The following is a 27,119-nucleotide window of genomic DNA, read 5'->3' as shown; positions in this document are numbered from 1 at the left end:
CCAGAATTCATGGAATCTGCCATTTTCCAAATGCTTCTTTCTTGGTGTTTTCTATAACTGACTCAAGGCTGTGTGAATTTATCCTTTTTAAACCTGGTGTTCTCATTATTAAATTTCCCGTCAGCTCATAGTAGAATATAATTCTCTCACAGGTTACCTACTTGGTGGGCATGTAGTACGTCTCTTCCATGGTCATGATGAGTGTTTGACGATACCATCTACAGACCAGAATGACTCCCAGCACAGGTAAGCCGATAGCATCATCCTTTTCCTAGGTGTTTCAGTCTCGGGTGAGTCAGACTAATCCACAGATGAATTCTGTAAGCATTGGTCAGTGGACATCAACCGTACCCAGCCATGGTATTGTAAAACAGGAATGGCAGTGCCCTGGAGCTCAAGCACAGGAGTACCTGGCCATACCTGTTGCTTCTTAGGCAAGCAGTTCTGTAATGCTTCCCAGTGCCTTCATTTTCTTTAAGTGCTTCTCTGAGGAGTTTCTGGTAGCATTCATTGTAGATTGAAGCACCCACTAATCTTTCTAGTGAGTTTGTGCACTTAACTCATTCACCGGGCACTTCAAAGGCAGATCATCTCTCTTTTTCCCCTCTCAGGTGCTAAGTAATTGAGGTGGAGTTTGGTGATTTCATTTTGCTTATTACTAAATAGGATTGAGGAAACCAAATAACAGTATCCAACAGGAGCTAGATTTAGCAGGGATGGTGCCAAGGGACACATGTAGATGACACTTCTGAGGGTGATGCTTTCTGTGATCCTCTGCTTAACTCCTCAACGAATGCTTTTCAAAAATTCAAAACCAGGAGATAGGCGATACTAATCCAGGTCTTAAATTCATTCTGCAGTGTCCCTTGGTAGTCTGTTGATCACCAAAGGAACAGAGCCCAAAAAGCTTGACCCCTGTAACTATAGAAACATGGTAAATAATTAAAAAAATAAAATTGGATCCAAATTAGGTGGAATTTGTGACAGCAGTGGGTGATCTCCCAGTGGTAATACATTCTATGTTTTTGTGAATTGCCTGTGGGAACCTTGTTAACTGCATTTCTTTTACTTCATTTGACACATGGGATCAAGTCCTCACAACTAAGAGATCCTCTAGCTCAGGCTCCTGCCAAAGGTCACTTACCGGCTGCTTTCAGGTGGCAGCTTAGAAGCCAGGCTGCTGACACTCCCACCAGTGCTTGTTCCTGATCCGATGAGCTATAAAAGGACCTTCAGGAGCAGAGCAGTGTGCTCAAACATGTTAATGTATGTCTTAGAAACCATGCATTGGCAGTATGTATCCCTATTGTGCTGAATCTCTTCCTACTTGCTCTGTCCTCTGAATATCTCTCCATGGGAACCAGATGTGACGCAGAACACTGTCTAGATGCATAAAGTACAGACCTGTGGCAAGTGCCTAATTAATTCACTGACTTCCTCCCTGGCATTGGTCCAGTTAACTGACAGTTATCTCTGAGATACGGTGTTAGGCTGACCTAATTTCCTTAGAATTAAGGATTCCCTACCCTAAATAATGTCATGTGATTGTATGCAATGGTGATTTTCTTTTTCTTGATTTTAAATGGTAAAATGATGCAATAGCCCAGGTACTATCTTTTAAATATTCTGCACTAAAGGGAAGATTTGCAGGTGGGTAAAGACCTGAAATTTTAGGAATTTTGCAGTCAGCTACCTTTAAGATGGAATACATCTGAACTCGTTCTTTCTTCCTATTCCAGTTCTTCTTGAAAGGGCAGGAATTTGGAAAAAAAGAAATAACCTTGTGCATGACCCTTGACCCACCCTCCCCCCCCCCCCCCCCGCCCCGATCCCCAACACACACACATTAAATTTGAACCAAATTAGTAGCAGCCTGGGCAGAAACTCTGCTTGGAGAAGCCCACCTTTTGGTGGCCATTCCTGGCGAGTACTTTAACAAGAGCCTGATGAAAAAGTAAAGACTGTACAAATATATGAAAGGAGGTGCTGGGAAGAGTGAAACAGATGGAGAGGAATTTCCCAAATGGCATCCTGAAGCAGGCATGCATGCCATCATTGAAATAAGACAAAGGTGACCTTCCCTTGGTTGAGGATTCTACAGGATCTAATATGTATTTGGGGTGGGGGTGGGGGGGATTTTACAGGTAAAATAGCCTTATCCCTTTCCTTTATAAGGAAGCATGAAGGGGTGAGTAAGCAGCTATTCATTATACTACAACCTGAGATTCTGTGTCAGCGGGTCTCAATCAAAAGAGGATGCAACCTTGTCATTGTCTTGTGGTGTCAGGAAAATCCTCAGAACTGGCCAGGATGGCCAGGAATACTGAAATCTGGGAGACAACAAAGGAATAGGGAATCAAGAATGCACTAAAAGACACCAGCAGCCATGAAGGCGTGCAGGTGATTCCAGAGTAAGGGTGCTGACTTTCCAGAGGAAATCATTTCTATTCCTTCTAAAGCCTGAAAACACCAGGCCGGGTAGAGTAACAATCTAGCATTCTGAGATCTGGTCTTTGGCTGTGCCTCTGGCTTGTCAAGCACCCTGGGGTAAGTCACTTAACCTGTTAAAGCTGAGGCTAAGCTGTCAGCCAAGCTTTCAAAGTGCCTCAGCTCACCACCCACTCTACACTTCTCCTTGGGTAATTGTCTTATAGAACAAGAACAGGTTGTTTCAACCTCTGTAACCTTATAAGATTAAATGGAGCAGGCTGCCCTCAAGTTTCCCAGGTGGGAGGGACTAACCTTCCAGAATTCTTCAGATGTCAGAGGGAGAGAATTCTGTAACCCTGTGACCTGGGGTGAGCTGCTCCTACCCTCTTCACCTGAGAGACACTTCCAGTCCTGAGTGGGGAGACACATAAATGAAAACCTCAGCAAGTGTGGGTGAGTAGGAGGTCAGTGCAAATTCTAGGCTTGGCACAGAGACACCTGGGCAGTTAGAGCTCTCAAGTCACACAGGATTTCTTTCTTAATATTTACTGTGTGTTTCCTGATTCCATATACATTTGGACAAGGTTTAGAATGTGTTCTATAATCCCACCACCCAGAGTCAACCACTATTAACATAACATTTCAGTGTTTCTTTGCCATGTAATGTGTTATTCTATATTTGACATAAATATCTGTATTTTAAAAAAAATTTTTTTAAGTTTATTTGAAGAGAGAGTACACAAGTGAGGGAGGAATGGAGAGAGAGGGAAAAAGAGAATTCCAAGCAGGCTCTGCACTGAAAGTGCAGAGCCCGAGGTGGGGTTCGAACTCACGAATCGTGAGATCATGACCTGAACCAAAATCAAGACTTGGATGCTTAACCGACTGAGCCACCCAGGCACCCGTATAAACATCTGTATTTAAACAAAATTTGGATGGAGGCCCCCTGGGTGGCTCAGTCGGTTAAGTGTACAACTTCAGTTTAGGTCATGATCTCACGGTTCGTGAGTTCAAGCCCCATGTTGGGCTCTGTGCTGACAGCTCAGAGCCTGGAGCCTGCTTCAGATTCTCTGTCTCTGTCTCTCTCTCTCTCCCCCCCTCCCCCACTCATGCTCTATCGCTCTCTCAAAAATATTTTTTTTTTAATTTTGGGTAAATTCATCTATGAATATTTTTGTGCATGTCCTTTACTTTAAAAAACACATTACCTTTTCACAACCATTCTGTGACTAAAGTCCTAAATCAGGCTCATTTTATAGATAACAAAGCTCTGTACAGAGCTGTGAAGGGACTTAACAAGGTCACACACCTAAGAGAGTCAGACGGAGGTCTGCCCAACTCCCAAGCCGCTATTTTCAACCAACTCAAAATGATGTTACTTATTCAGATAAAAAATAATAATTGCCAATTTTCTCCTCATCTCTTCTGATTACCTGTTGTCTCAAAATCTAGATCAAGATCCTCGGGGAGCTTGAGTGATTCAGTTGTAGTATAGAGAAACCTTCTGTGGTGGAGGTGGGATTTTAAATTAGTGCAGTTAAATGCAATTAAACGACCAGTCTTGATCTAAGGTCACAAGATTCTCAAAAAGAGCCTGGATTCAGTATACCAGGTAATCTGGGACCACTATGCATGAGACATACTCTTCAACAAGGATAGTTAACTTACATGTGTAGGTTGGTCCCTATTGTATGGCTTGAAAAATAGAGTTTACTGATCATCAGATAAATATCAAGCAAACCCAAATCAAGGGACATTTTACAGAATACCTGACCACTGCTCCTCAAAATTGTCAAAGTCATGGAAAATAAGGAGAGACTAAGAACAGGCCAGAGGAAACAAGGGAGACAGGACAGCTAAATGCATTGTGGTATTCCTGGATTGGATCCTGGAACGGGAGAATAAATATTAATGGAAAAACTGCTGAAATCCAAGGCAAGCCTTGATTAGCTAGCGATGACATAGCAATGTTGGTTTGTTAGTTTTTACAAATGTAACATGTACATTTATGTGTAGTATAGATAACATTAGGAGACAGTGAGACTATATACCTCTTTCTACTATCTTTGCAACTTTTGTAAACCTAAAATTACTCCAAAATAAACAACTTTATTTAAAAATACATCAAAAGATTATCTTTAATAGAGAAAAGGAGACAACAGCACAGTGATAAAATTATGGACACTATAGCAATTGAGCATAAAGCTTTTTGTTCTGGACTTCCTAGAATAATGGAAGTGAATTCATACTGTACTGTATATATGTTTTAAAAGTACGAATACATTTTTTAAGAGATGGAAAACTACATCAAAGAGCTTAACCTAAAAGAATTGGAGCATTCGGTATCTGCTCTGATGGTTATGTGAGTGATTAGGCTATTTTGACTGTGCAAATGGAGACGGTCCTTTTCATCATACCCCTGACGGTCCATGAGTGTCCATTATCTGTTGTGGTGAGCAGTTCCCTCCCCCATAGCACCTTTTTTCCCTCCTAAGAGGTTGAGACTGGGAAATTGTTCTTCTCTTTGAGTCAGTTTTTAGTTTTGCTGACTCTACGAGGGCTTAGAAAAGCGGCAGGGTTTGAACAATCTCTGCCGGGAGCTGTCCCCTCCCCGGTGCTGATCAGTGTCAAGCTCAGAGGAGCTAATCTCCAACTCTGCTCACAGGAGGATATTCTATGAAGCTGGGGGAGCTGGGACACGAGCCAGATCTCTGTGGAGAGTGGAACCCCTTCGGATAAGGTAATGTGAAGGGCTTGGGTGGTGCTCTTTTCGTGATTATTTTCTTTTCCTATACTCTCCATTTTCTTAAATATTTCATTTGTTCCACATCACCTGGCAAACTCTCAAAAGTTCCTTGGCCCAGAGCTAAGTTTTGAAATTTTCCTGAGTTTGTTTTCAAACAACAGTAACACACACACACACACACACACACACACACACACACACACACACACACTGAAGCCAGAGGACTCTGCTGCCCTGAACCCAGCCCCCAGGTCTTATTGCCCTTGCAGTGACCGGGTTATAAAACGTGAGCTTGGATATGTCTGCTGAAAGTCATCAAAGTATTTTTCCCATTTGCTTTCTTGAACAGATTCTCTGAAACCCAGCTAGTGTTTCTCTTCTCAGTAGTATGGTTGGCTCCAGTGGAACATTAGCTTTAAATGACAGAACTAGTGGTTGTGATGGCAGGAGGTAGAGAAGACTAAAGCATCACTGCAAATGTAACTGTGAGGAAAACTGTATTTACCTGACTTGTCAGAAACAATTTTGTACCTGGGGTGGAACGAACAGGGGGCTGAGACTTGAGCTGTGTGCCTGAGTGAAAACATGTGGTCTCCAAACATTAAAGTACAAAGCAGCATCCAGTAATCTCTGGGCTGTTATTTTGCTGAGAGGGATTGCAAGTCAGGCTAGAGATGAACTGCTTAGGATAACAGAGGAGGGAAAGGTGGTTGGTTTTCCTTGTCAGCCTTTCCCACTGGCTCCCTGCTCAGTCTCTCCCTGAATATATGTTCATTGTGAAAGTCTCTCTTGTGAGGGTATATGCCTCCAAGGTGGTCTTCAAGCTAATCTGTAGAAATCAGAAGAAAATATCAGAACTTAGGCACACAGATACATTTAAATTTTTTACTGAGAACAACTCTTTGGAAGTTTCTGATTTAAAGAATACTGGTTCTAAGGATCACCCACTTGTTAGCTGGCTCAGGGCATTTGTATTCTCTCCCAGCCCTGTTAAAAAGCTTGCAATAACATACTCACATTCTCGGGATATTAAGCCTTGGTTCTTGCTTAATGGACTTCTTTAAAATGTCAAAATAGGTATGTATATATAGTTTCAGTTAAGGTTGTTTATTTCCCTAGAGGTCTAACCATGAGATTTTATTCTAACTTAAAAGATAATGAGCTCAGTTGTTCAGTAGATAAGTGCTCCCCAAATACTTACAGTGACTTTTGTTGAATGCCAACATTTTGATGTAGGTCCATCGAAAGGTTTCCACTCAAACATGAGGTCTCTCTTACCTTAATCATCTAACCTTGCTTTATTTTTTTCCACAAAATGTATCCCCTTCTAACACAAATACACACACACACACACACACACACACACACTTCTTTATTCTCTGCCTCTCCCTGGCAAGTGTAAACTGCACAAATATTTTTACTATTTCTCTTAAAGATGGGATTCTTTGTGGTAGTAGAATGTTTGAATTGAGGTAGCACATCAGAGATGACTTTGTTTTCCCAGAAATGAGCTTTCTTTATAAGGTATTCTTTTCATGTGTTTTTATATATCCAGAAATTTCAGAGGAGTGAAGGAAAAATTGGAAGCCTCAGACTTCCAGTTGCATTAAATTGTTGTCTTGTCCCAAGATCATCATCATTGTTGGTATTCTTTTTTTTTCTTCCTCTTTTTCCCTTATTTTTATTGAAGTATAATTACCATACAATGTTATATTAGCTTCAGATGTACAATATGATTCAACAATTTTATACGTTACTGGATGCTCATTAAGATAAGTGTATGCTTAATCCCCTTGATCTATTTTACCCATACCCACACCCACCTCCTCTCTAGGAACTACCAGTTTGTTCTGGATTTGAGAGTCTATTTTTGTCTCTTTGTTGTTGTTCATTTGTTTCTTCAATGTCACATATGAGTGAAATCATAAGGTATTTGTCTTTGACTTATTTCAGTTAGCGTTACACCCTCTGGATCCATCCATGTTGTTGCATATGGCAAGACCTCATTTTATATAGCTAAATAATACTCCATTTTGTGTGTGTGTGTGTGTGTGTGTGTGTGTGTGTGTGTGTGTGTGTGTGTTATTAAAAAGGTATGGTGTGTGTATATATGTATGATTATAAGTACACATACTTATTCATCTGTGGATAGATACTTGCATTGCTTTCATGTCTTGGCTGTTGTAAATAATGCTGTAATAAACATAGGGGTGCATGTATCTTTTTGAATTAGTATTTTTGTGTTCTTTGGGTAAGTACCCAGTAGTGTGATTACTGGATCATTGGGTGGTTCTACTTTTAATTTTCTGAGGAAACTCCATACTGTTTTCCACAGTGGTTGTACCAGTTTGCATTCCCACCAACAGTGCACAAGGATGCCGCCTCATTGGTGTTAAGAGAGGCCACAAGAGAAGTACCATGCTGAGTTGTCAGCAGACCTGAAATCCTAAAGCAAGCCAGGAGACAAGTGCTTTGTCCCTTAAGGAAGAGGGTTTAAAAGTCTGCTAGCATGTGGAAGAAAGCACAGGAGAAATATTGAAATAGACATAGTTTTGTGTAAATGCAGTTTCTTGTCTGTTTCATCTGCCCAGTTGGAGTGGCAGTAACATCAGATGGGGCCAGGCTTTCCGCCTCCGGCATCTCACCACAGGCCACTACCTGGCCTTGACAGAGGACCAAGGCCTTATACTGCAGGACCGGGCAAAGTCAGACACCAAGTCCACAGCCTTCTCTTTCCGGGCTTCCAAGGTAAGGTGTGATGAAGTCGACTTTGACCTCATTTAAGAGTGAAAGCTCTGAAACTTCCAGAAAGCACTATGGCTGAAAAGAAAGTGGGCTGGAACAAGAAATTCAGCCTTCTGATAAACACTTTCTTCTTCCATCTTTTGAATTGAGTGTATAGGGGAAGGATCACAGGGATGGGCACTATTGCTCACAGGCTAATGAAAAATGTTGTTTAATATATTCTAAGTTGTTTTTAATACTTGGAAACATATGCTTCAGTCCTATAAGGCAATAAGAACATGGAAGCATGAGTTTTAATGCTATATTTGTTTAAAGCAAGGCGGCAATCTCTTTCAGAAAGATGCAGAGAAGACATAATTCTGAACATGACCTCTTCTTGCAGTTATTTGTATTATACAAAGTCACCAGTACCTTCTTCATCTTTTTCCTAGGTTGTCTCTTCTCTCTGCTCTCACCCATCCATCCCCAACCTCCATTAAAAGCAGACCCTCTGGTAGTTAGGTTAACTGCAACATGTAGCTTTGCCTTCTGATGTGTATATAGGCATCTGTTTTTTAAAGACTTCTTTCTATCCTTAACGTCTAGCTAGGTTTTTAACTCTGCATAACTCAGAGCTGGATCTAGTTGGATGGTCAGAATTGCATGCTGAGCTAACTTCTGACAGAGAGTTGGATGCTCTGTCACTTTATGATTGTTCTGGAAAGATCACGCAAGCATCAGAAAGGCTGTGCACAGATGCATGCCTAGTTATCAGGGAGCCTACACCTCCTAATGAGACAGTTCGACATCTCTTTTGGGGGTTTCATCTCTAGTTTTGTTCTTTGCTCTTTTCCAGAAATAGATCTTGATTTGTGTTCCCAACACGATTCCAGGAAGGGGTGGTTGATGATTCTGTTCATGTAGGACTCGGTGTGAAGCTGACAGATGAATTTTCCATGGGCAGCTCAACTTCTCAATGAATCAAAGGAAGACAGTCTTCCACCATTGCTCTTCTTTGAAGCAGGGGGCTCAGACTCGTTTTTTCCTTCTTTTTTATGGTCCCAGAGTCTTTGTAGGCAGAGAATCTCTTTGGCATATAGGTTTTTCTCCCCAAATGGCCATATATCAGAGTTAGGCTATTTCCACACCTTTATTTCAAACATTAAAATATATAAACTTCTTACCCTAAATTTTTCTCAGATATCATCTTCTATCTGCTGCTTCTTAAATGTTGTGTTGGCTCCTTGACTTCATTCTGGTTTTCTGACCATATCTCCTTTATGTTACCTTTATTTAAGTTTTTTAGGGTTGCCAGCAAAAGAAAGATTTTATTTTATTTTATTTTTTTTTTTTTTTTAATTTTTTTTTCAACGTTTATTTATTTTTGGGACAGAGAGAGACAGAGCATGAACGGGGGAGGGGCAGAGAGAGAGGGAGACACAGAATCGGAAACAGGCTCCAGGCTCTGAGCCATCAGCCCAGAGCCCGACGCGGGGCTCGAACTCACGGACCGCGAGATCGTGACCTGGCTGAAGTCGGACGCTTAACCGACTGCGCCACCCAGGCGCCCCAAAAGAAAGATTTTAAATATAAACATATATCTATGTAGCAAAACATTTTGGGCTCCAGGAAGTTGTTTATGGCAGTGTAACTTGCTAAAAACTCAGTGAAACAAAGCAACAAAAAAGGTCCAAAGAACAGAGACAAGCAAAATCATATTCTTCCCTAAGACACAACTTGGACATGGGGTGTAGGGGGCAACAGCAGATGTGGGAAGTTAAAAAAAAAAAATCTGGGGGAAAAATGATTCATTATAGCAGATGACCAAGTAAATGCCTTTCTAAGAATGCCAGCTTGGCTTTTTCTCTCTTTGAGTGCTCTACCGTGATCCCCTCAGCCCATTCTAGATAGGCTGAGCTGGATGGATCCGTGACACTGAGGTCTTTACTGTTTCAGAAGGGGCTTTTCTTACTATAGCAGACATTCAGGTGGCCTTCCAGGCAGCTGGCAGAATCCTGTCCCAAGGGGATTCTTGCATTCCATTCCTTTCTTGGCTCAGCCTTGTGTAGGATGGCTTGGTGCTTGCCATGGTCTCTGGGGAGAGCCAGAAAAACTCAGAGCACCGTAGAGACTCCTCATAACACTCCTTCCACTTGGCACCCCTTCTGGCCTGTGAGCACATTTATCCTCAAAAGGCCCATTTCTTATCTCCCCAAGTCCCTCCATTTCTCTGCACATGGAGGCAAGCAGCTTATGGCTGAAAGTCATCGAGGTACCATGGGGACAGCCGGCCTAGCAGAGCTGGATGTAAAAGTCACCCGTGAGTCACATTGTCCTATGCACTTGGCAACGTTGTTACATTTCAGTGGAGTCACTATGTTAAAGGTTTTAAATAACTCCCAGTGCAGCAGTATTCGGCCCAGCTATGTTCATTTTAACGTGGAAGGAGCTGAAATTAAAATGACCTAGGCTCCATGGCAGGCCAAGATACAGCTGTGCTCCTCCAGGAGATCGGGGCTTCCTGAGGACACTGTGTGGGCAGAGCATCTGGCATCTTAGAATGTGAAGCTACACCATAAGCAGGAATGTATGGAGCACGCATGGCTCTGCCATACACAATGTAAAGAACTCTTGGGAGAAGAACACTAGAAATGCCTTGATTGCTCTGGAGGCTCAATTCCTCCCTAGTAAACGTGGTTTTACCTTGCTTGGTGCAGGCTCTTCTCCCTTAAATGCACGCTCCAGTGTGCTTGCCCTCACTGGGTAGTAGTGAGGCTCCCCGCAGAAAGAGACTTTTGGCTCTGTTTCTGAATGGTGTGAGAGCCATTGAGCCATCTTGCCAGCTCTTGCCTGCTATAGGTGCTATGTGATGGAGCAGATGGCAGACAGTAGTCTCAGATACCATTTCAGGATCTGGGTGGTGGCACAGGGGTTGGGGGAACTAAATGGGAAGGCTGAGAGGTGGAGATTCTGTGTCCTTTGTGCCTTTGTGAATAGGATTAAGAGGGTAATCATCTGATCCCCTCTGTATGTTGGAGAATCTAGGAAACAGAAAAAGAGATTCCCAGGAGGGACACTCTGGGCTCATGTGTTCAGGGAAGCACTGGGTTAGCTGAGCTGTGAGTCATTTGGCACTGATGGGCTTCCCACCCCGTGTTCCTGTCTGGCTTCATTAGCCTGTGACAGCTATGACTCCTAAATCGGGGACCATGGAACAGCTGCAGGTGCATGTTAAAATCCTTAGCAGGCTGCCCTTAGGAGGAAGTGGCAGGTACCCTGTGAATCTTGTACACATGGATAGGACAGGGGTGTAACTGAGCCTTCATGGAAGGTGCTCAAAACTAACACCTACTGCAGTCATTGGCTCAGATGAAATCAAACCGAGGCCTTCGAGCAAGCCCTTTGAAGCATGGAGAATAATGAGCAGCATGTGATCTTGGTCAGTTTCTCTCCCTCTCCTTCAGCAGCGTGATCCAAATCAACCTGGAGGTCGGGGATGTGTTGTTGCCCCTGAACTGCAGCCTCACAACTTACTTTTTTTTTTGTTTAATTTTTTTTTAACATTTATTTTTTTTAACATTTATTTATTTTTGAGACAGAGAGCATGAACAGGGGAGGGTCAGAGAAAGAGGGAGACACAGAATCTGAAACAGGCTCCAGGCTCTGAGCTGTCAGCACAGAGCCCGACATGGGGCTTGAACCCGCGGACCACGAGATCATGACCTGAGCCAAAGTCGGACGCTTAACCGACTGAGCACCCAGGTGCCCCAACAACTTACTTCTTTAATGTGGAAGTGGTGTAAGATGGAGAATGGCTTCCAGGTCACCGAGATCTGGCCTTGACTCCCGTCTGCTCTCTGTGTGGTCTTCGACACAGTCTTACTCTGGTTGCCCCTCATTTGAGGTCTGTCATAAAGGGTTAAGATCCAATCCCTGCCTGCCCTACCATCTTATCTACATCACTTGGCTCACAGTTGCCTTGAGCGCTGGCATACTAAATATTTACCAGTCCTTGAGCATGTTACTTTTTCTCACTGCTAAACCTGGACCTAGAATGCCTTCTACCCCTCCTACACACCCCCGCTCATGAACTCCTCACCCTTCCAGACCAGTGTCGGATGCCTTTTACAGAAGGAGGGCTCTTCCGTTGTCCTCCAGTAGGGCCCTGTTCATGCTTCTGTAACAGCCATCAATCCCTGGACCAGGAGCCCCTAGATGACAGGGACCACATATGCCCCCCTTTTTGCACCCCAGCACCTGGCACAGTGTGTAGCATGTGGTAAGTGTGGAGATGGCTTCCTGAAGGCATACATGAATGTGGTCACACCCTAAGATAGGCTAAAATCCATTTCATTTTAACCCTCCTCATCTTCATAGAATTATCCTGCCATCACTGTGTAATCATTTTGGATCAGAATACTCTCCCTATAAACATTCAAGCAGACAGATTCATTATTTGGAACATCTAAGTCCAATTTCTGTGAACTTGATTTCACATCATTTCCCCATTGTCTTGACATTGCAAAGCCATTCCCCAAGGATTGTCAGATAATGTGATTTAATATTTTCTCTGGCATAGCAATACTGTCTATTTAGCTGTCATGTCTGCACATCAGTTTACAACACTTTATTCCTCTTGGGGAAGAAGGAATTAGTAATGTTAAAGCAAGCCTTATCACATGTAGCCATTTATTTTAGAGTTATTTTTAATGATTGTACTGTAAGTCTTGAATGGTCGAGATAGAATCTCAGTTTGCCTATCTTATTGCATAAGGAAACAAAACTACAATTGTTCCCGATTGGAGGAAATTTTTCCTCAGTGTATTAAACACTAAATTCAATTTAGTCAGCAATGATCAAATATCTACTAAGCACTGTGTTCTTGGCCAAACTTCCCTGTCTTTTATTTTTCTTTTAATTTTTTAATGTTTGTTTATTTTTGAGAGAGAAAAACATAGCACAAGCAGGGGAGGGGCAGAGAGAGAGGGAAACACAGAATCCAAAGCAGGCTCCAGGCTCTGAGCTGTCAGCACAGAGCCCACGAACCGGGAGATTATGACCTGAGCCAAAGTCGGATGCTTAACTGACTGAGTCACCCAGGCTCTAAAAAATCCCTGTCTTTTAAAAACTGTACACTGTTCTCTCTGATGTGTATGGAAAGCATCTCTGTAGACTAGCCTCATGTGCCCTTTAACCTTGGCGGCCTGAATCAAGATGGCAGCTGGGCTCATGGCACATCCCTTAGGAAAACATTGACTCTGTTTATTCCAGCCCCTTTGCTTGCTCTGCTTCCTCACTGAGTTATCAGTAGGGGAAAGAGAGAAAAGGGCTAGGAGAAAACATCTACCTTAAGATTCACATATCTACAGACAACAGTTGTATTTCATTTCAAATAAACTACACATGTATTTTTAAAATTTAAACCAATGATTTCTCAAGTCTTTATTGTTCAAAGTGGACCAAGTAGAGAAGCAGTCAAGGAAGACAGTGGGTGTGAAAAACCTGAGTGTGAATCCTGGCTCTCCCGTTTGCTGTTCATCCTTAATGTCTTTTGTCTAGAAAATGGGGGTGAGGAAGTGTGGTTCAAACGGTTGTTGTGCGGATTCAGTGAGACAAGGAAAGTGGCGGTACTATTGCCTACCTCCTGGTGGTGGTGTAGGAATTAAAGGAGAAAGACAGAGGGAAGAGCCCCCAGGAGAAACGCACCTTCCCTAATGCAGCAGACAAGTCTGGTCCGCCCCCGTCCTCACCCCCACCCAGCACACTGTAAAGTGGGAGTGAAGTCCTCCCACCCAGCCAAGTTCCAAGCAGTGTCTGAAAGTGTGTGATTTCTTTAAAGCTATTCTAAGACCTCATATTTTAGATTAGAAATTGAGAAAAGGACTCTGTTTGTGGACAAGTGAACCCAAAGGCTGTTTCTCAAAGTTTCTCCAGAGACGCCTAGGAAGGAGCCAGGCTAGCCAGGACTTTTTTGATGATATACACCAGTATCCATGGATGGGTTTCCTCTTCCCACATTTGCTTTTCCTCTGAAACATTTTTGGGTGATTACAGTCTGTTGGAAAGGTACCTTCTTGTTGTCTCTGGACACAGGCAGTTTAATTATGTCAAATAACAAATTTCACTCTAATTAAAAAACATGAATTAGGACCTTCTCTGTTCCAGATATGCTAAATACTGATGTCATAGCTTAAAAATCACCTGTCTCTAGCCTTGTTTCTTTTCAATCTATAATTCACACTGCTGCTGGAACAGTTATTCTAAGATGCAACCCTGTGTTATCCCCCCACTTAAAATTCTCAGTGGCTTTCCATTGCCAACACTAGCTTTTCCCAACTAGTGTTCCCTTTGGCTCCTGCTGTAAGAATTAGAGCTTGTCCAAAGTCCTCTTTTCCTAGAGAAAGTCTGTTAATTTTGTGAGTTTGAGAAACATGTACCTATGATAACAACGTTCAGAGTCCTTGTTGTTCAAGTCCCTTCCTGAACTTCAGCCACACTCCTTGCCACACTATACCCATCTTATTAGAATTCAGTCCCTTATTTTCTTTCTCGCTTCTCACTCCTAGCCAAGCTCACCTCAAGTGTCATTCTTACATAAATTCAAACCTAACTCTCGGGCAGAATGGATTGTTCTCTCTCCAAAACTCCAGTTGCACCTTCACTATAGACCATATCCTCTTGCTATCATTATTGGTTTGTATGTATGACTTCTAAGTTGTATATGAGCCCAGAGCCACTTTTTCACAAAATAAATGCATATATTTTCAACCTTTCAACCTTTTCATTATAATTACCTTTAAACAACTGAAACAGTAATACAATTAATACTTAGCTGTGCTAATGGTAACCATTCAAAAACTTATGTGCAAATGAAAAATCGGCTTTGGAATTATACTTGATTTTAGATTCTTCTCTATTACTTACTAGCTATAGGACTTTGACCGAATTGCTCAAATTCTGTAAGCTTCAGTTTTATCATCTATAGAGTAGGAAAAAGGAAAACCAAAGGACTGCTGAAAGGTTTAGAGAAAATGTTTTTGAAGTGTCATGGATAATACGTATCACTGTGTAGATCCTTGGTAAATTCACATGATGGCATTGCCATTGTAGGGTACTTAGCAAAATACTCTGCTCTAAGTAGGTGCTAGACAAACCCTAGTTGCAATTCCCTTCCTTGTCCTTCTAGCAATCTTAAATCATTCTGGAGAGCAGCAACTTAATCATTTAAACCAGGTATTTATTCAACACTTGTGATGTGGTCATGACCATTTCATTAAGAAGTTCTCAGTGGAGACAGGAGAAGATGATGATCCATCAACACCTCTTAAGCCAAGTAACCTGTTCCTTCTTAGAATCAGCTCATCATCTAACACCGGGAAGGTTGATGGAGATCAGCAAATTGATGTCCACAGACCAATAAAACAAAAGGAAATTATTTGCAACCTATTTTAAGCACAGCATAGTATGGAATACAAAGACAAGCAAATCCAAGTCTTACCCTTGGAGAGTTTTCAGTCTGGTAGGGGACAGGAAGCATGCCAGCAAAGGATTCACAGAATATTGTAAAGAGCCTTGACAGGGGAGAAAAAGTGCCATGAGGTCAGAGAAAATGCAAAGGTGGATCTGGGAAAGGCTTGATGGATGAGATGTAAAGATGCAGAGATGAAACGGGGTTGCCAAGCAGAAAGTGTAATGTCCATAAAGACCCAGGGGAAGGGAATCTTAATGTATCAAAGGAACATAGTCCAATTTGATTAAAGTATATGGTATATTTGAACTTTAGAAATGAAAATTGTATCTTATAGGAATTAGGGAATTAATGCAAAGGAGGAATTGGATTAGCCCTGTCATCTAGGAAGAGTCCATTTGCAGCAGTAGATTAAGTGCATATGGGGCCATATTCCAGTGAAAACAGAGGGGGAGCATTTACGCATGCTCACATCAGACGATCACGAACCTGCTCTCAGCTGACTCAGGCGTCTCTATCATGGATCACTCTCCTTTCTTTATTATATCCTCGGTGGCATTTATGTTTGGCTTAGGTTGGCTTTTACATTTATTTATTTTTGAGAGACAGAGAGACAGAGCACAAGTGCAGAGGGGCAGAGAGAGAAGGAGACAGATTCAGAAGCAGGCTCCAGGCTCTGAGCTGTCAGCACAGAGCCCGACTCAGGGCTCGAACTCACAAACCATGAGATCATGACCTGAGCTGAAGTCGGACGCTCAACCAGCTGAGCCACCCAGGTGCCCCTAGGTTTTCTTTATTGTTGGCTTGTCTCCATGTCTTAGTTTTTCTTGTTGTTTCTCCTGTTTTTCTTCTAATTTAGCAGTGGTCACTACAGTGACCACCATAGAACCCTGGAAGTAGATGCTGTTTTGTAAAACCAAAGATGCAGAGAGATACCCTATTCTATAAATAGTAATGATCCATTGATTTCAGGCTCTAGAAAAAATAGATCCCAGTATTGCTCTTCTTTTGACAAAGTCATATTTAAATAAACCAAAAGTGAGAAAATGAATGAAGTGACCATAGTCATTGATAGTTTGGGAACATGCACTATTTTAACTGTGAGCTCTTGGCAGTCAGCATAATTACTCATATTTAACAGTTGTAGTGTATATTATTTTGTTTTGCTGAATTATCTATGCTTTAGGGAACAGACTAGAGAGAATAACTTTGCATCAGAATTAGGAATATTTCTGGAATGAAAATCAAGTATCCATTGTTTTGTAAAATAAATGAATTCTTGACCCCCTGCCCATAAAGAAGTCTTAATATATCAGATTCTGTTTTCCCATTGTCTTTTGTTATAAAATCAAAGATAAGTTCCTTTAGAAATATTCATTTTGAGAAATGTCATATTTAAAAATCCAACCAGAGTTTCAACGTACCTTTAAAATAAGAGTTTCCTTGTAAAGTATTAACATTGCTCAAGATGATCCTGTAAAGGTATACAAAATAATTAATTTTGCTGTTAGGAAGGTTTGAAGGAAGAGAAATCAGACCAAAATGAAAAAATATATTTGAACGAAAAATGACTTAGCAATATATATACGTATGTGTGTGTGTATGTGTGTGTGTATATATATGTATACATTTCTTTAACATATATTAATTAATTGATGGGTGCTGGATTCTCTGTATTGGGAATCCAAAAGTAATTAAAATCTGGCCATGCCCTTGATTGTTTTGTAGCCTGGCAAAAGTAAAGTGTCATATAAACAAGCATATTTACACTGTGATGGGCTTAAGTGCTCAGTAAAGGAATGAGACTGTGCTGGGGGAAATACAGCAGGAGAAACTACTTGACCCTCACAGAGAAGGTGGCATCTGAAAAGGGTATTGAAGGATGAGTAGGAGTTTAGAACAGTGGGGAAGAACGGAGCCTCTGGAACTGAACCTCGTGGGTTAAATCTTGGCTCTTTTCAGGATACCTGAGTGGCTCAGTTGGTTAAGCATCTGACTTTGGCTCAGGTCATGGTCTCGCAGTTCATTAGTTCAGGCTCCACGTCGGGCTCTGTGCTGAAGGCTCAGAGCCTGGAGCCTGTTTCGGATTCTGTGTCTCCCTCTCTCTCTGCTCTTCCACTGCTCATGCCCTGTCTCTCTCTGTCTCTCAAAAATAAGTAAAACATTAAAAAAAAATCTTGGCTCTTGGACTAATTCTTGAGTGACCTTGGGAAAATTATTCATCTCTCTGTATCTTCGTTTTTTCCTCTGAAAAACTGGGATAGTATTTGTAGCTCCATCCAAAGCTGTTGGCAAGAATTCATACATGTAAAGAACTTAGAACACTGCCTTGCACTTGGTAAGAGCTCTGTACTTGTGTGCTATTTGTCCCTTCGTTAAGAAAGAGTAAAATTGTCACAAGCAGAGGGAACGGCATGCTGCATTTTTTATTTTGTAAAAAAATTCAAAATGCTGTCTAGCTAATGGCTTTTACAAAGGAGCAATTTAACACAAGATGTAGAGGAGAAATAGAAGTCGGGTAGAACCATCAAGAGGCCTTGATTAATGAGGAGGGGACAGAGTTACCATGCACCCCAGGTCTGCTTCCTGACTCCGTCTTTGACAGGCACCTCAGCTTGTCACCAGACAGATAACTGATGTGCAGCAACTCCTTTTTCCATACTGGAGAAAAGGCTTTAGTGAAACAGAGGTAATTGAAGAATGAAACCCATTGATGGCAACACACTACTGAGGAGGCCATAAGAGATGGATAATACTGATGACAGCATTACAAGGACAGCATAGTAGCCGCTACCTACTCCACGAATCTGCTTTCTCTGCTGATCTTTAGAAAAGACTTTTATAGGGGCGCCTGGGTGGCTCAGTCGGTTAAGCGGCCGACTTCGGCTCAGGTCATGATCTCGTGGTCCGTGAGTTCGAGCCCCGCGTTGGGCTCTGTGCTGACAGCTCAGAGCCTGGAGCCTGTTTCAGATTCTGTGTCTCCCTCTCTCTCTGACCCTCCCCCGTTCATGCTCTGTCTCTCTCTGTCTCAAAAATAAATAAATGTTAGAAAAAAAATTTTTTTAAAAGAAAAGACTTTTATATGTTGTTAACAGATACATTTAAAGCCCTGACTTTGGGAATGTATATCAGGTGACTATTGAAACTACAGAGGATACAACTTGCTGAAAATAAGGTAATTGGCCTGTAAAGTGTTGATTACTATTAAGGTGTCTAAGTCAGGATAAGAAAAGTAGAAACTATAGTGGAGAATTTTATAAAATCAAAACCAAAGAGAGACCCTACCAGCTGCCTCCTTTCCCTGTGGATTTAAGTAATTACTAAAGTGGCTGAAACTTGGAATCCATTGACTTTACAGTTAACAGCAGCTAAGGGAAGCAAGCCTTTCCGAAATCCTGGCTTGGACAGGCACATCATGATGATCTTGGTAATGGGTTCCCTGGCTGACAAATTCTGCATAGGTGATGTGTTTCATATATTGCATTTCTATTTAATCAGACATGCCTTTGTTTCATTTTCTGTGAAATAGGAAATCAAGGAGAAATTGGATTCTAGTCACAAGCGGGATATAGAAGGCATGGGAGTTCCAGAAATCAAATATGGAGATTCCGTCTGCTTTGTCCAGCATATAGCCAGTGGTCTGTGGGTGACCTACAAAGCACAAGATGCCAAGACCTCCCGCCTTGGACCTCTGAAAAGAAAGGTGAGGCTCACGAAGGCTGTCCAGAATTATTTTCCATTGAACTGGAAGCAAGTAGGCAAGAGCAGCGATCAGGAGAATCAGGCGAACATGATGTTTGTTTACTTCACACTGTTTTTGCTATTCTGAAGAGTTATTCTGTGACAGATTGTACTTCCTAATTGGTTATTTTGACCCCATATTCAGTGCAAGGGGAAAAAAAAGTTAAATACATGGCAAATCTGTGATGAAGGGGGAGAGTTTGTTCAATGCTCTCTAAAAAACCTGAACTAAGTAACTCTTGGTGATATGCTGTTTGGGGATTACTCACACCATTGCTCTCTTCATTTAAGTGGATAATTGAGTTTCTGTGTGATTTTCATGATATAGAGACTAAATAGAATTGCTACAGAGAAAATGCAGATTGCATGGTAACAAGCCCACAGGAACCAACATGCAGAAAGAAGAGATCGTGTGCACTGATAGGGTATCCACAGAGAGCACTCAGATTGGAGTGGTCCATCGCAGCCGGCTGCATTGGGAAACTGGCTTGGATACGCACCACATCTTTGTCCCAAAAAGTTGTTGTAACAGTTTTGATAGGAACCAGAGAATAGATGCCAAGGGCATGAGTTTTCTTGGAAAAAACTCTTACCAGACACCTGTTTGGGTAGTCAAGGAACCCTAGAATGGGGTTCTAGGAGCCATTGTCCACTGTAGCTTAGGTTTATCAGCCAAAAGTGCAGGTAATGCAAAGCTTCCCAGAATGCAGGTTGTTTTAAGAGGGGAGGTTGGAAGCAAACCTTAAGGCAATAACTTACTTTGGTGTAAAGTAAAACATACCAAGAAGATATCCAGAAATGTGAAACTAAAATTATGAAGAAGAGAGAGAAAATTAAAAAAAAAAACCAGCCACACTGAGTAGGTTATACTGACTAGGTTGTATAACCCAACAACAACAACAAAACCATTTGAAGGCTTCAGCAACCAGGGCATCCGGGGCATGAGTGCTAAAGGTCCCAGATGGAATGTGGCTATGCCAAGTGAGCCACACCTTTGTCTCTACTTGCCCCTCAGCATATTTTCTGAGTTGTGGCACCAAGGAGGTGGGGGCTTGTGTTGGCCTCATTGGGCTGGAGAAGACAGATGAGAGAGGAGGTCAGCCAGGGTCTCTGGGACTTAAGAGGCCAATGTTCTAGAATGGAGGGAACTCTAGAAACATGAACCTGAAATTCTGTGTGCAGTTTCCACTAAAGCTGACCATGGATGGGCTGTGAAGCCAGGACAGTAATAGAAGTCTGCAGCTATGATGGACAAGATAACAGCAGAGATGTCAACAGAATGACAGGACTAGGGAGGCTAAGGTTGGGGTTCAGGATCCCTCAGATTGGACCAGGCCTTGAAAATACAGTAGGCTTTCAGTTAAACCCCAAAAGGGCTCCACCTCAGGAGTATGAAACTACCCTTGGAAGAAGGGCACCTTGAAGATAGATGCCAAAAACCTATCTATCCTACCAGCCTATCAGAAGAAAATTAAATCCTCTGTAGAGTACAATAATATTATCTAGAGTCTCCACAATTTTTCACTCCTACTAAGGAAATGATGGCATTTAAAGAGGGTGGAATTTGTGGATCTTGGCAATAGCTCTGGATGGGAGGAGATATACTCAAAGGACCCTGCCAACCAGGAGAGATCCCACCTTGAGTTGGTGACTTATCGTGCCTCTCCTTGCCTTTCTCTTCCAGGACCATAGTGTGTATATTTTTTGAACTGCTGCAGTGTGCATATGAATTTGGGAGGTCCCTTCAGAAACTCTCTAAAATGATGTCCTAATGTTCGGTCTCAGGCAGGGCTGCCCTGCTCTATTTTGTGAAGAGCAGGTTACATTTCTTTCTAAAAATACAAAGGATATTCAAATCTGTGTTAAGTATTTCATAAAACAAGTCGGGAACCTAGAAAAACCAGTGGGAAAACGAGACAGTAAAAAACAACAACAACAACAAAAAAAAAAAAAACCTAGAGAATGGCATTCACCTTAAAGGAAGCCACCTCCTTCCCATTCCCATCTTGGGCTTCTACTGTCTGTTCTTGGGTCATGGGATTCCTCTGGGAGAAACTGGGCTGTGGTGATCAAAAGGGCACATAGTAACAGTGTTCTAACAGCTGCATCCCCCCTATTTCTCATTACTTTCTTGTTTGGCTGGCCGGTTTGGATGTGGTATCTGAACAAGCAAAATCTAAGGATTTTGGTCTTTAGAGACCCGAATACTGGGACTGAGGCCAGAGTAAACCTAGTGGCAGTATATTGCCGAATCAAAATGCTTAAACAGTTGCTGGGAAGCTCTGACAGGGTAGTTCTGAAACAGTTGGTGAATCCAATACTAAGGGTATCCTTTGCTAACACTTAAGCTAGATGCGGTGCTAAGTCTTGTGTCAAAACTGAACATAAACTTTTGTAAGCCAGTATTCTACTTCCTGTGTGAATTCATTCTATTAGGTAGGACACAATTTCAGAAGAACAAGTAATAAGAGATTTTCACATGGAAAGGAAAAGAAGTTGCTTTGAACTAACAGTGAGAAAGACAGGGATGCCAGGGTGGCTCAGTTGGTTAAGTGTCCGACTCTTGATTTTGACTCACAGGTCATGATCTCATGGTTCGTGAATTTGAGCCCCATGTTGGACTCAGTGCTGACGGTGCAGAGCCTGCTTGGGATTCTCTTCTGTCCCTGTCTCTCTCTGCCCCTCCCCACTCCTGCTCGCTCGCTCTCTCTCTCTCTCTCTCTCAAAATAAATAAATAAACTTAAGAAAATAATAAAAATGAGACCAAAATGCTTTTACTAAAGATATTTTATAGAGCTACATGTTCTATTTAATTGACCCCACCCCACACCCCAGGACCTACAAATGGTCTCCCTTCACTTACATCAAGAGAAAACCATGTCAGGAAGTTGAATTAGGATTTAACTCTGCCCCACACCCTAAAACCTTATAAATGGTCTCTCTTCACTCACATCAAGAGGAAACCATGTCAGGAAGTTGAATTAGGATTTAACTCTGACTTGACTCAGACTCAAACCACCCCAGTTAATATCTGCATACACTTGATCCTTTCAAGGGAAAATGCCACTGACTTCCATCTTCAAAGCTGCTAGTCCTGCCCCAGAATTGTATCCTGATGTCACTGGTGGTCAATATGTATATTTAGCTTTTAGATAACTGATTTGAAATCAGTAATACACTGCCCTTTATAACAAGTATTCATTGAGTACCTCTTAGATTCTAGGAAACATGCTACGTGATTTGCATGTAAATCATTTAGTCCTCAAAACAACCCTATAAGTCCATTTGATGGTGAAGTTGAAGCAAAGAGAAGTTAAGTGACTTGCTTAAGGTCACACAGATGGGAAGTAGCAGAGTAGGACTGGAACTCACATCAACTAATACCAGAGCCTATGCTTTCAAACCCCCTCCTTAGCCTCCATGAGAAGCAAACTACGACCTTGAGCTGCATCCCCATTTGTACAGTCAACTGTAGCTATCCTTCAGGAGGGGAATCTGAGCCTGATCCCAGTAGAGGATCTGTTAACCCAGTAGAGTTTTCTGTCTAACTTGTTGTTCTTCCTCAATTTATCTCTGGACAAAAAGACTGAAGAAAGTGACTTTTCCCATTTCCAAGGGTAAGTTTTTGTGTTGATTTCAAGAGAAAAATCTATTATAAAATATGTTTTCACCTTTTCAAATTGGCCGTCCTAAGGAATTTACTGTAACTCATACCATAGTAGCACATAAAATTTTATTTTCCTCAAAGCACTGTGTCTCAGGAATGATTCATAGGTCAGTAATAGGGCGTATGGGCAAAATAACTTTGTTAATGTCCCATTTTCAAATGGACCCAGAGGAACCTGGTTGGGGGGAAGGAATACAAGGGATGAGGTAAATAAATACTGCAAGAAAAGTTGACTGTCCAGCTATGGAGTCATGTATAAACGGCCCTGGTTTCTTTTGCTCTGCGGGTAGGTCATACTCCATCAGGAAGGCCACATGGATGACGGGCTAACACTGCAGAGATGCCAGTGCGAGGAGTCCCAGGCTGCTCGGATCATCCGGAACACGACAGCCTTATTCAGCCAGTTTGTAAGGTACATAAGCTCCTTCCCTTTATCTGATAGTTTCTACTCTGTGGCCATCCAGTCCTACCTACCCCCACTCCCTTTTCAATACTTGAAGTTTTCAGGAAATTATTAAACACCAGCAAAGAGTTTTACCACAGAGAGCTTGGGACTGAATTTTATTTCCCAGCAAATGACCTCCTACCAGCTTCGCCCTCTGCCCAACAGATGCTTGAGTCCCATTGGTTACTGAGGTTGGTGTCATGAATACCCAAGGTCTCCTCCAGAAAATTAAGTGAAGACTGCCAAAGCACTTTAAATCCCTTTGGTATTAGTGTGTGAAGAGGGGAGAAACAGCTCCACACCCTCCTGTGCTATTGAGAAAAGCTTTCTACATCATTCAGAATTGTTGCTATGGTTTTTGATCCAAGTAGATTTGCATTGAAAGCCTTGTGTTACCCACCTATGGCTGAGACCTAAATGGGAAAAGTAACTGAACTGCCTGTTTGGATCATAATCCCCTGGATGCCGAAACAATGCTGCCAATGCAGAACGCTGTGGATTGTGTTCACCAATTACCATGAGAAATGGATTCTGTTATAAACAGTGCAGTGTTCCAAACCGTCCTTTTTTGTAGGAGAATATCTCTAAAGCCAGGGGGGCTTAAATTGTGTGTGTGAATTTGCATGAAATAAGAAAAAAATTTTATGCCTTTACTTTTCCTGTTGGAATAATGTGATCCAAGCAATGTGTGTCAGTTAGGATATAGGCTAAGCTGCCGTTGTAATTCAAGATATACACTTACTTCTCTTTTAAGTAATAGTATAGGTTAGGCAAGGTCTGGCTCCAGGGGCTCAGGTTCCTTCTATCTTGCTGCCCTGAGATTTACAGGTTCTTAAAGTGCGTCCCTGACCCAGCACAGCAGCATCACCTGGGACTTGTTAAAAATGCACATTCTCAGGTTCTACCCCAGACATATTGAATCAGACACCTGGGAAGCAGTACCCCCAGAAAATCATGTTTTCATAGGCTCTCCAGTTGATGCTGAAGCATAATAAAGTTTACAAACCACTGCCCTGGAATAGAGGTCTTACCCTTGGCCACATACTAGATTTCTCTGGAGAGCTTTTACCACCCTGATGCCAAGGTGGCATCTCATACCAATTGGATTAGAATCTCTGTGGTGGGATTCCACCTCTAGCTTTTGACTAAAGCTCCCCAGGTGATTCTAATATTCAACACCATTGAGACCAACTGTCCTGCTATATTTTCTTCATCTACATGATCAAAAAAAAAGCTTGCTGGCACCATTTCTCAGGTTGCATACTGCCAAAAAAACCCAAAAGAATGGAGGGTGTGGGGGAAGAAATTGGAAGCAGCGGAGGGCAAGAGATTTTTTTTTAATAGAGGACCCAGAAATAGATCACGTCTTCTTGAACTCTACTAGTTAAAACTAGTCATGTGACCACACCTTGCTGCAGGGAGGCTGAGAAATAGAACCTCTGGTTGGTTGGCCATGTTCCCAGTACCAATCAGGGGGTCCCGCCGTGACTAAAGCAGAGAAAGGAAGGCAGACAGTTAGGTACTCCTACCGCAGAAGGGAGCTGAGGCCTTCAAGTCAGCCATTCTGTCTGCTTGTGGCCCTGCCACTGGTCTCCTGTGATCCCTGAGCAAAGTGGTTCCTCCCTTCTGTGCCATTTTATGTGTCACCTGCTCCCCTTCTTCATAGAAAGGGTATAATATGAATGAATAGCTTGGTATAGTCAGGAAAACATAGCTGTCTGCAAACAAGAGTTTTTTGTGTAGTCTGGACTGTCACCAGAACCATGACCCTAGAGGTTGGATGGCTTTATTTGGTTCTTGGTTCTCTCAAACCCTGCCCCTGTGTCTGTCTTAAAAGTCCCTGGCCCCTGCCTCATAGATATGCAAAAATTAATTCAGAATGAATCAAAGACCTAACTGTAAGACCTAAAACCATAAATACCGGGAGAAGAAAACAAAGGCTTGAATTTTTATGACCTTAGATTAGGCAATGATTTCTTCAATAGGACACCAAAAACAAAAGCAACAAAATACGAAGCAACAATACATACAAAAAGTATGTAAACTTTTATCAAAATGAAAAACTTGTTTACTACAAAGGGCACCATCCAGAAAGTGGGGGAAAAAAGCCTATATAATGGGAAAGAATATTTCAAATCATACATCTGATAAAGGATTTGTATCTAGAATAAAGAACTCTTACAACTCAACCTTGAAAAACAATTGGGCCAATTTACAAATGGGCAAAGATCTGAATAGACATTTCTCCAAGGAAGATACACAAATGGCCAATAAGCATATGAAAAGATGGCCAGAGCCATTAGCCAGGAGGAAAATGCAAATCAAAACCACAGTGAGAGAACACTTTGCTCTCACAAGGATGACTATAATTAAAAAGACTTAATAAGAAGTGTGAGACAGGATGCAGAGAAATTGGAACCTTCATACACTGTTGGTGGGAATGTAAAATGTGAAAGCCATTTTGGAATGCTGTCTGGAAATTCCTTAAAAGGTTAAACAGAGTTACCATGTGACCCAACAGTTTCACTCCTGGTTATATACCTAAGATATATGAAGCACGTCTACTGAAAAACTTGGACACAGATGTTCAAAACAGCATTGTTCATTATAGCCAAAAAGGGGAAACAACCCAAACGATGAACTGATGAATGGATAAATAAAATGTGCCTTATGCATATCTATGCAATGGAATATTATTGGTCCGTAAAAAAGAATGAAGGGACTGATACATGCTATTTGTGGTATGAGTCCATTTATACGAAATGTCCAGAATAGGCAGTTCTGTGGAGACAAAGTAGATCAGTGGTTGCCTAGAGCTAAGTTGGTTGTAAGGGTCAAGGGGAGTGACTGCTGACGGGTGTGGAGTTTTGGTCGAAGCTGATGAAAAAGTTCTACAATTGATTGAGGCCATGGTTGCAAAACTCTATAAATACACTAAAAACCATTAAACCACTGAGTTATACCCTTTAAATAGATGATTGTATAATATGTGAATTATATTTTAATAAAGCTATTACTTTAAAAAGTCAGTGGGAGTTACATACCTGACAGTGGGAAAATTATTTTTAAGCAGCTTTATTGGGCTATAATTTACATATCATAAAATTCATCCTTTTAAGTATGCAACTCAGTGAATTTTAATAAGTTTACAGAGCTATGCAACCATCACCATAATTCACTTTTAAAACATTCCCGTCCCCCCAAAAGATTGCTTATGCCCATTGCAGTGTATATCAGTTCCCACCCCCAGCCTTAGGCAACCAGTCATCTGGTTTGGGTCTCAATTTAACACATTTATTTTTTTTTTTCAACGTTTATTTATTTTTGGGACAGAGAGAGACAGAGCATGAACGGGCGAGGGGCAGAGAGAGAGGGAGACACAGAATCGGAAACAGGCTCCAGGCTCTGAGCCATCAGCCCAGAGCCCGACGCGGGGCTCGAACTCACAGACCGTGAGATCGTGACCTGGCTGAAGGCGGACGCTTAACCGACTGCGCCACCCAGGCGCCCCTCAATTTAACACATTTATAAGTTAGTGTATACAATATGTGGTCCTTGGATCCAGATTTTCCCTTAGCATTACATTTTTGAAGTTCATCCCTATTGTAGTACATAAGGGTGTTCTGTTCCTTCTTATTGCTGGAGTGTTCCTGTGTATTTGTATCTCATAATACACATCCACATATAAATGTCTGCGTATGATTGTGTATATACATACACGTGTGTATAGAGAGATCTATCTATAGGGAGAGATGAACAGACAGGTACAGATGCACCTCACTTTCTGTTTGCCCTTTGAGGAACAGTGGATTTTTTTCTAGTTTTGCTTATGATCAGTAATGGTTCCATGGATGTTTGTGTAAAAGTCTTTTGATATATATTTTAATTTTTCTTAGG

At 41.8% G+C, this 27,119-nt stretch overlaps 1 protein-coding gene across 1 annotated transcript in view; it reads left to right on the top strand.

Annotated features, from left to right (window-relative positions):
* Positions 1–27,119, top strand: part of RYR3 (ryanodine receptor 3) — a 530,733-nt gene that overhangs the window by 240,223 nt on the left and 263,391 nt on the right. The window contains 5 exon segments of the mRNA XM_086710284.1: positions 153–246; positions 5,096–5,170; positions 7,768–7,924; positions 18,898–19,071; positions 23,068–23,189. Coding sequence (XP_086566410.1) covers positions 153–246; positions 5,096–5,170; positions 7,768–7,924; positions 18,898–19,071; positions 23,068–23,189 — 622 coding nt within the window.

This window comes from Puma concolor, chromosome B3, assembly GCF_028749965.1.
Source record: "Puma concolor isolate L17-30 chromosome B3, mPumCon1.1.hap2, whole genome shotgun sequence".
NCBI classification, from domain to species: domain Eukaryota; kingdom Metazoa; phylum Chordata; class Mammalia; order Carnivora; family Felidae; genus Puma; species Puma concolor.
The sequence above is the reverse complement of the archived record's forward strand: the minus strand, read 5'-3'. Positions and strand labels throughout refer to the sequence as shown.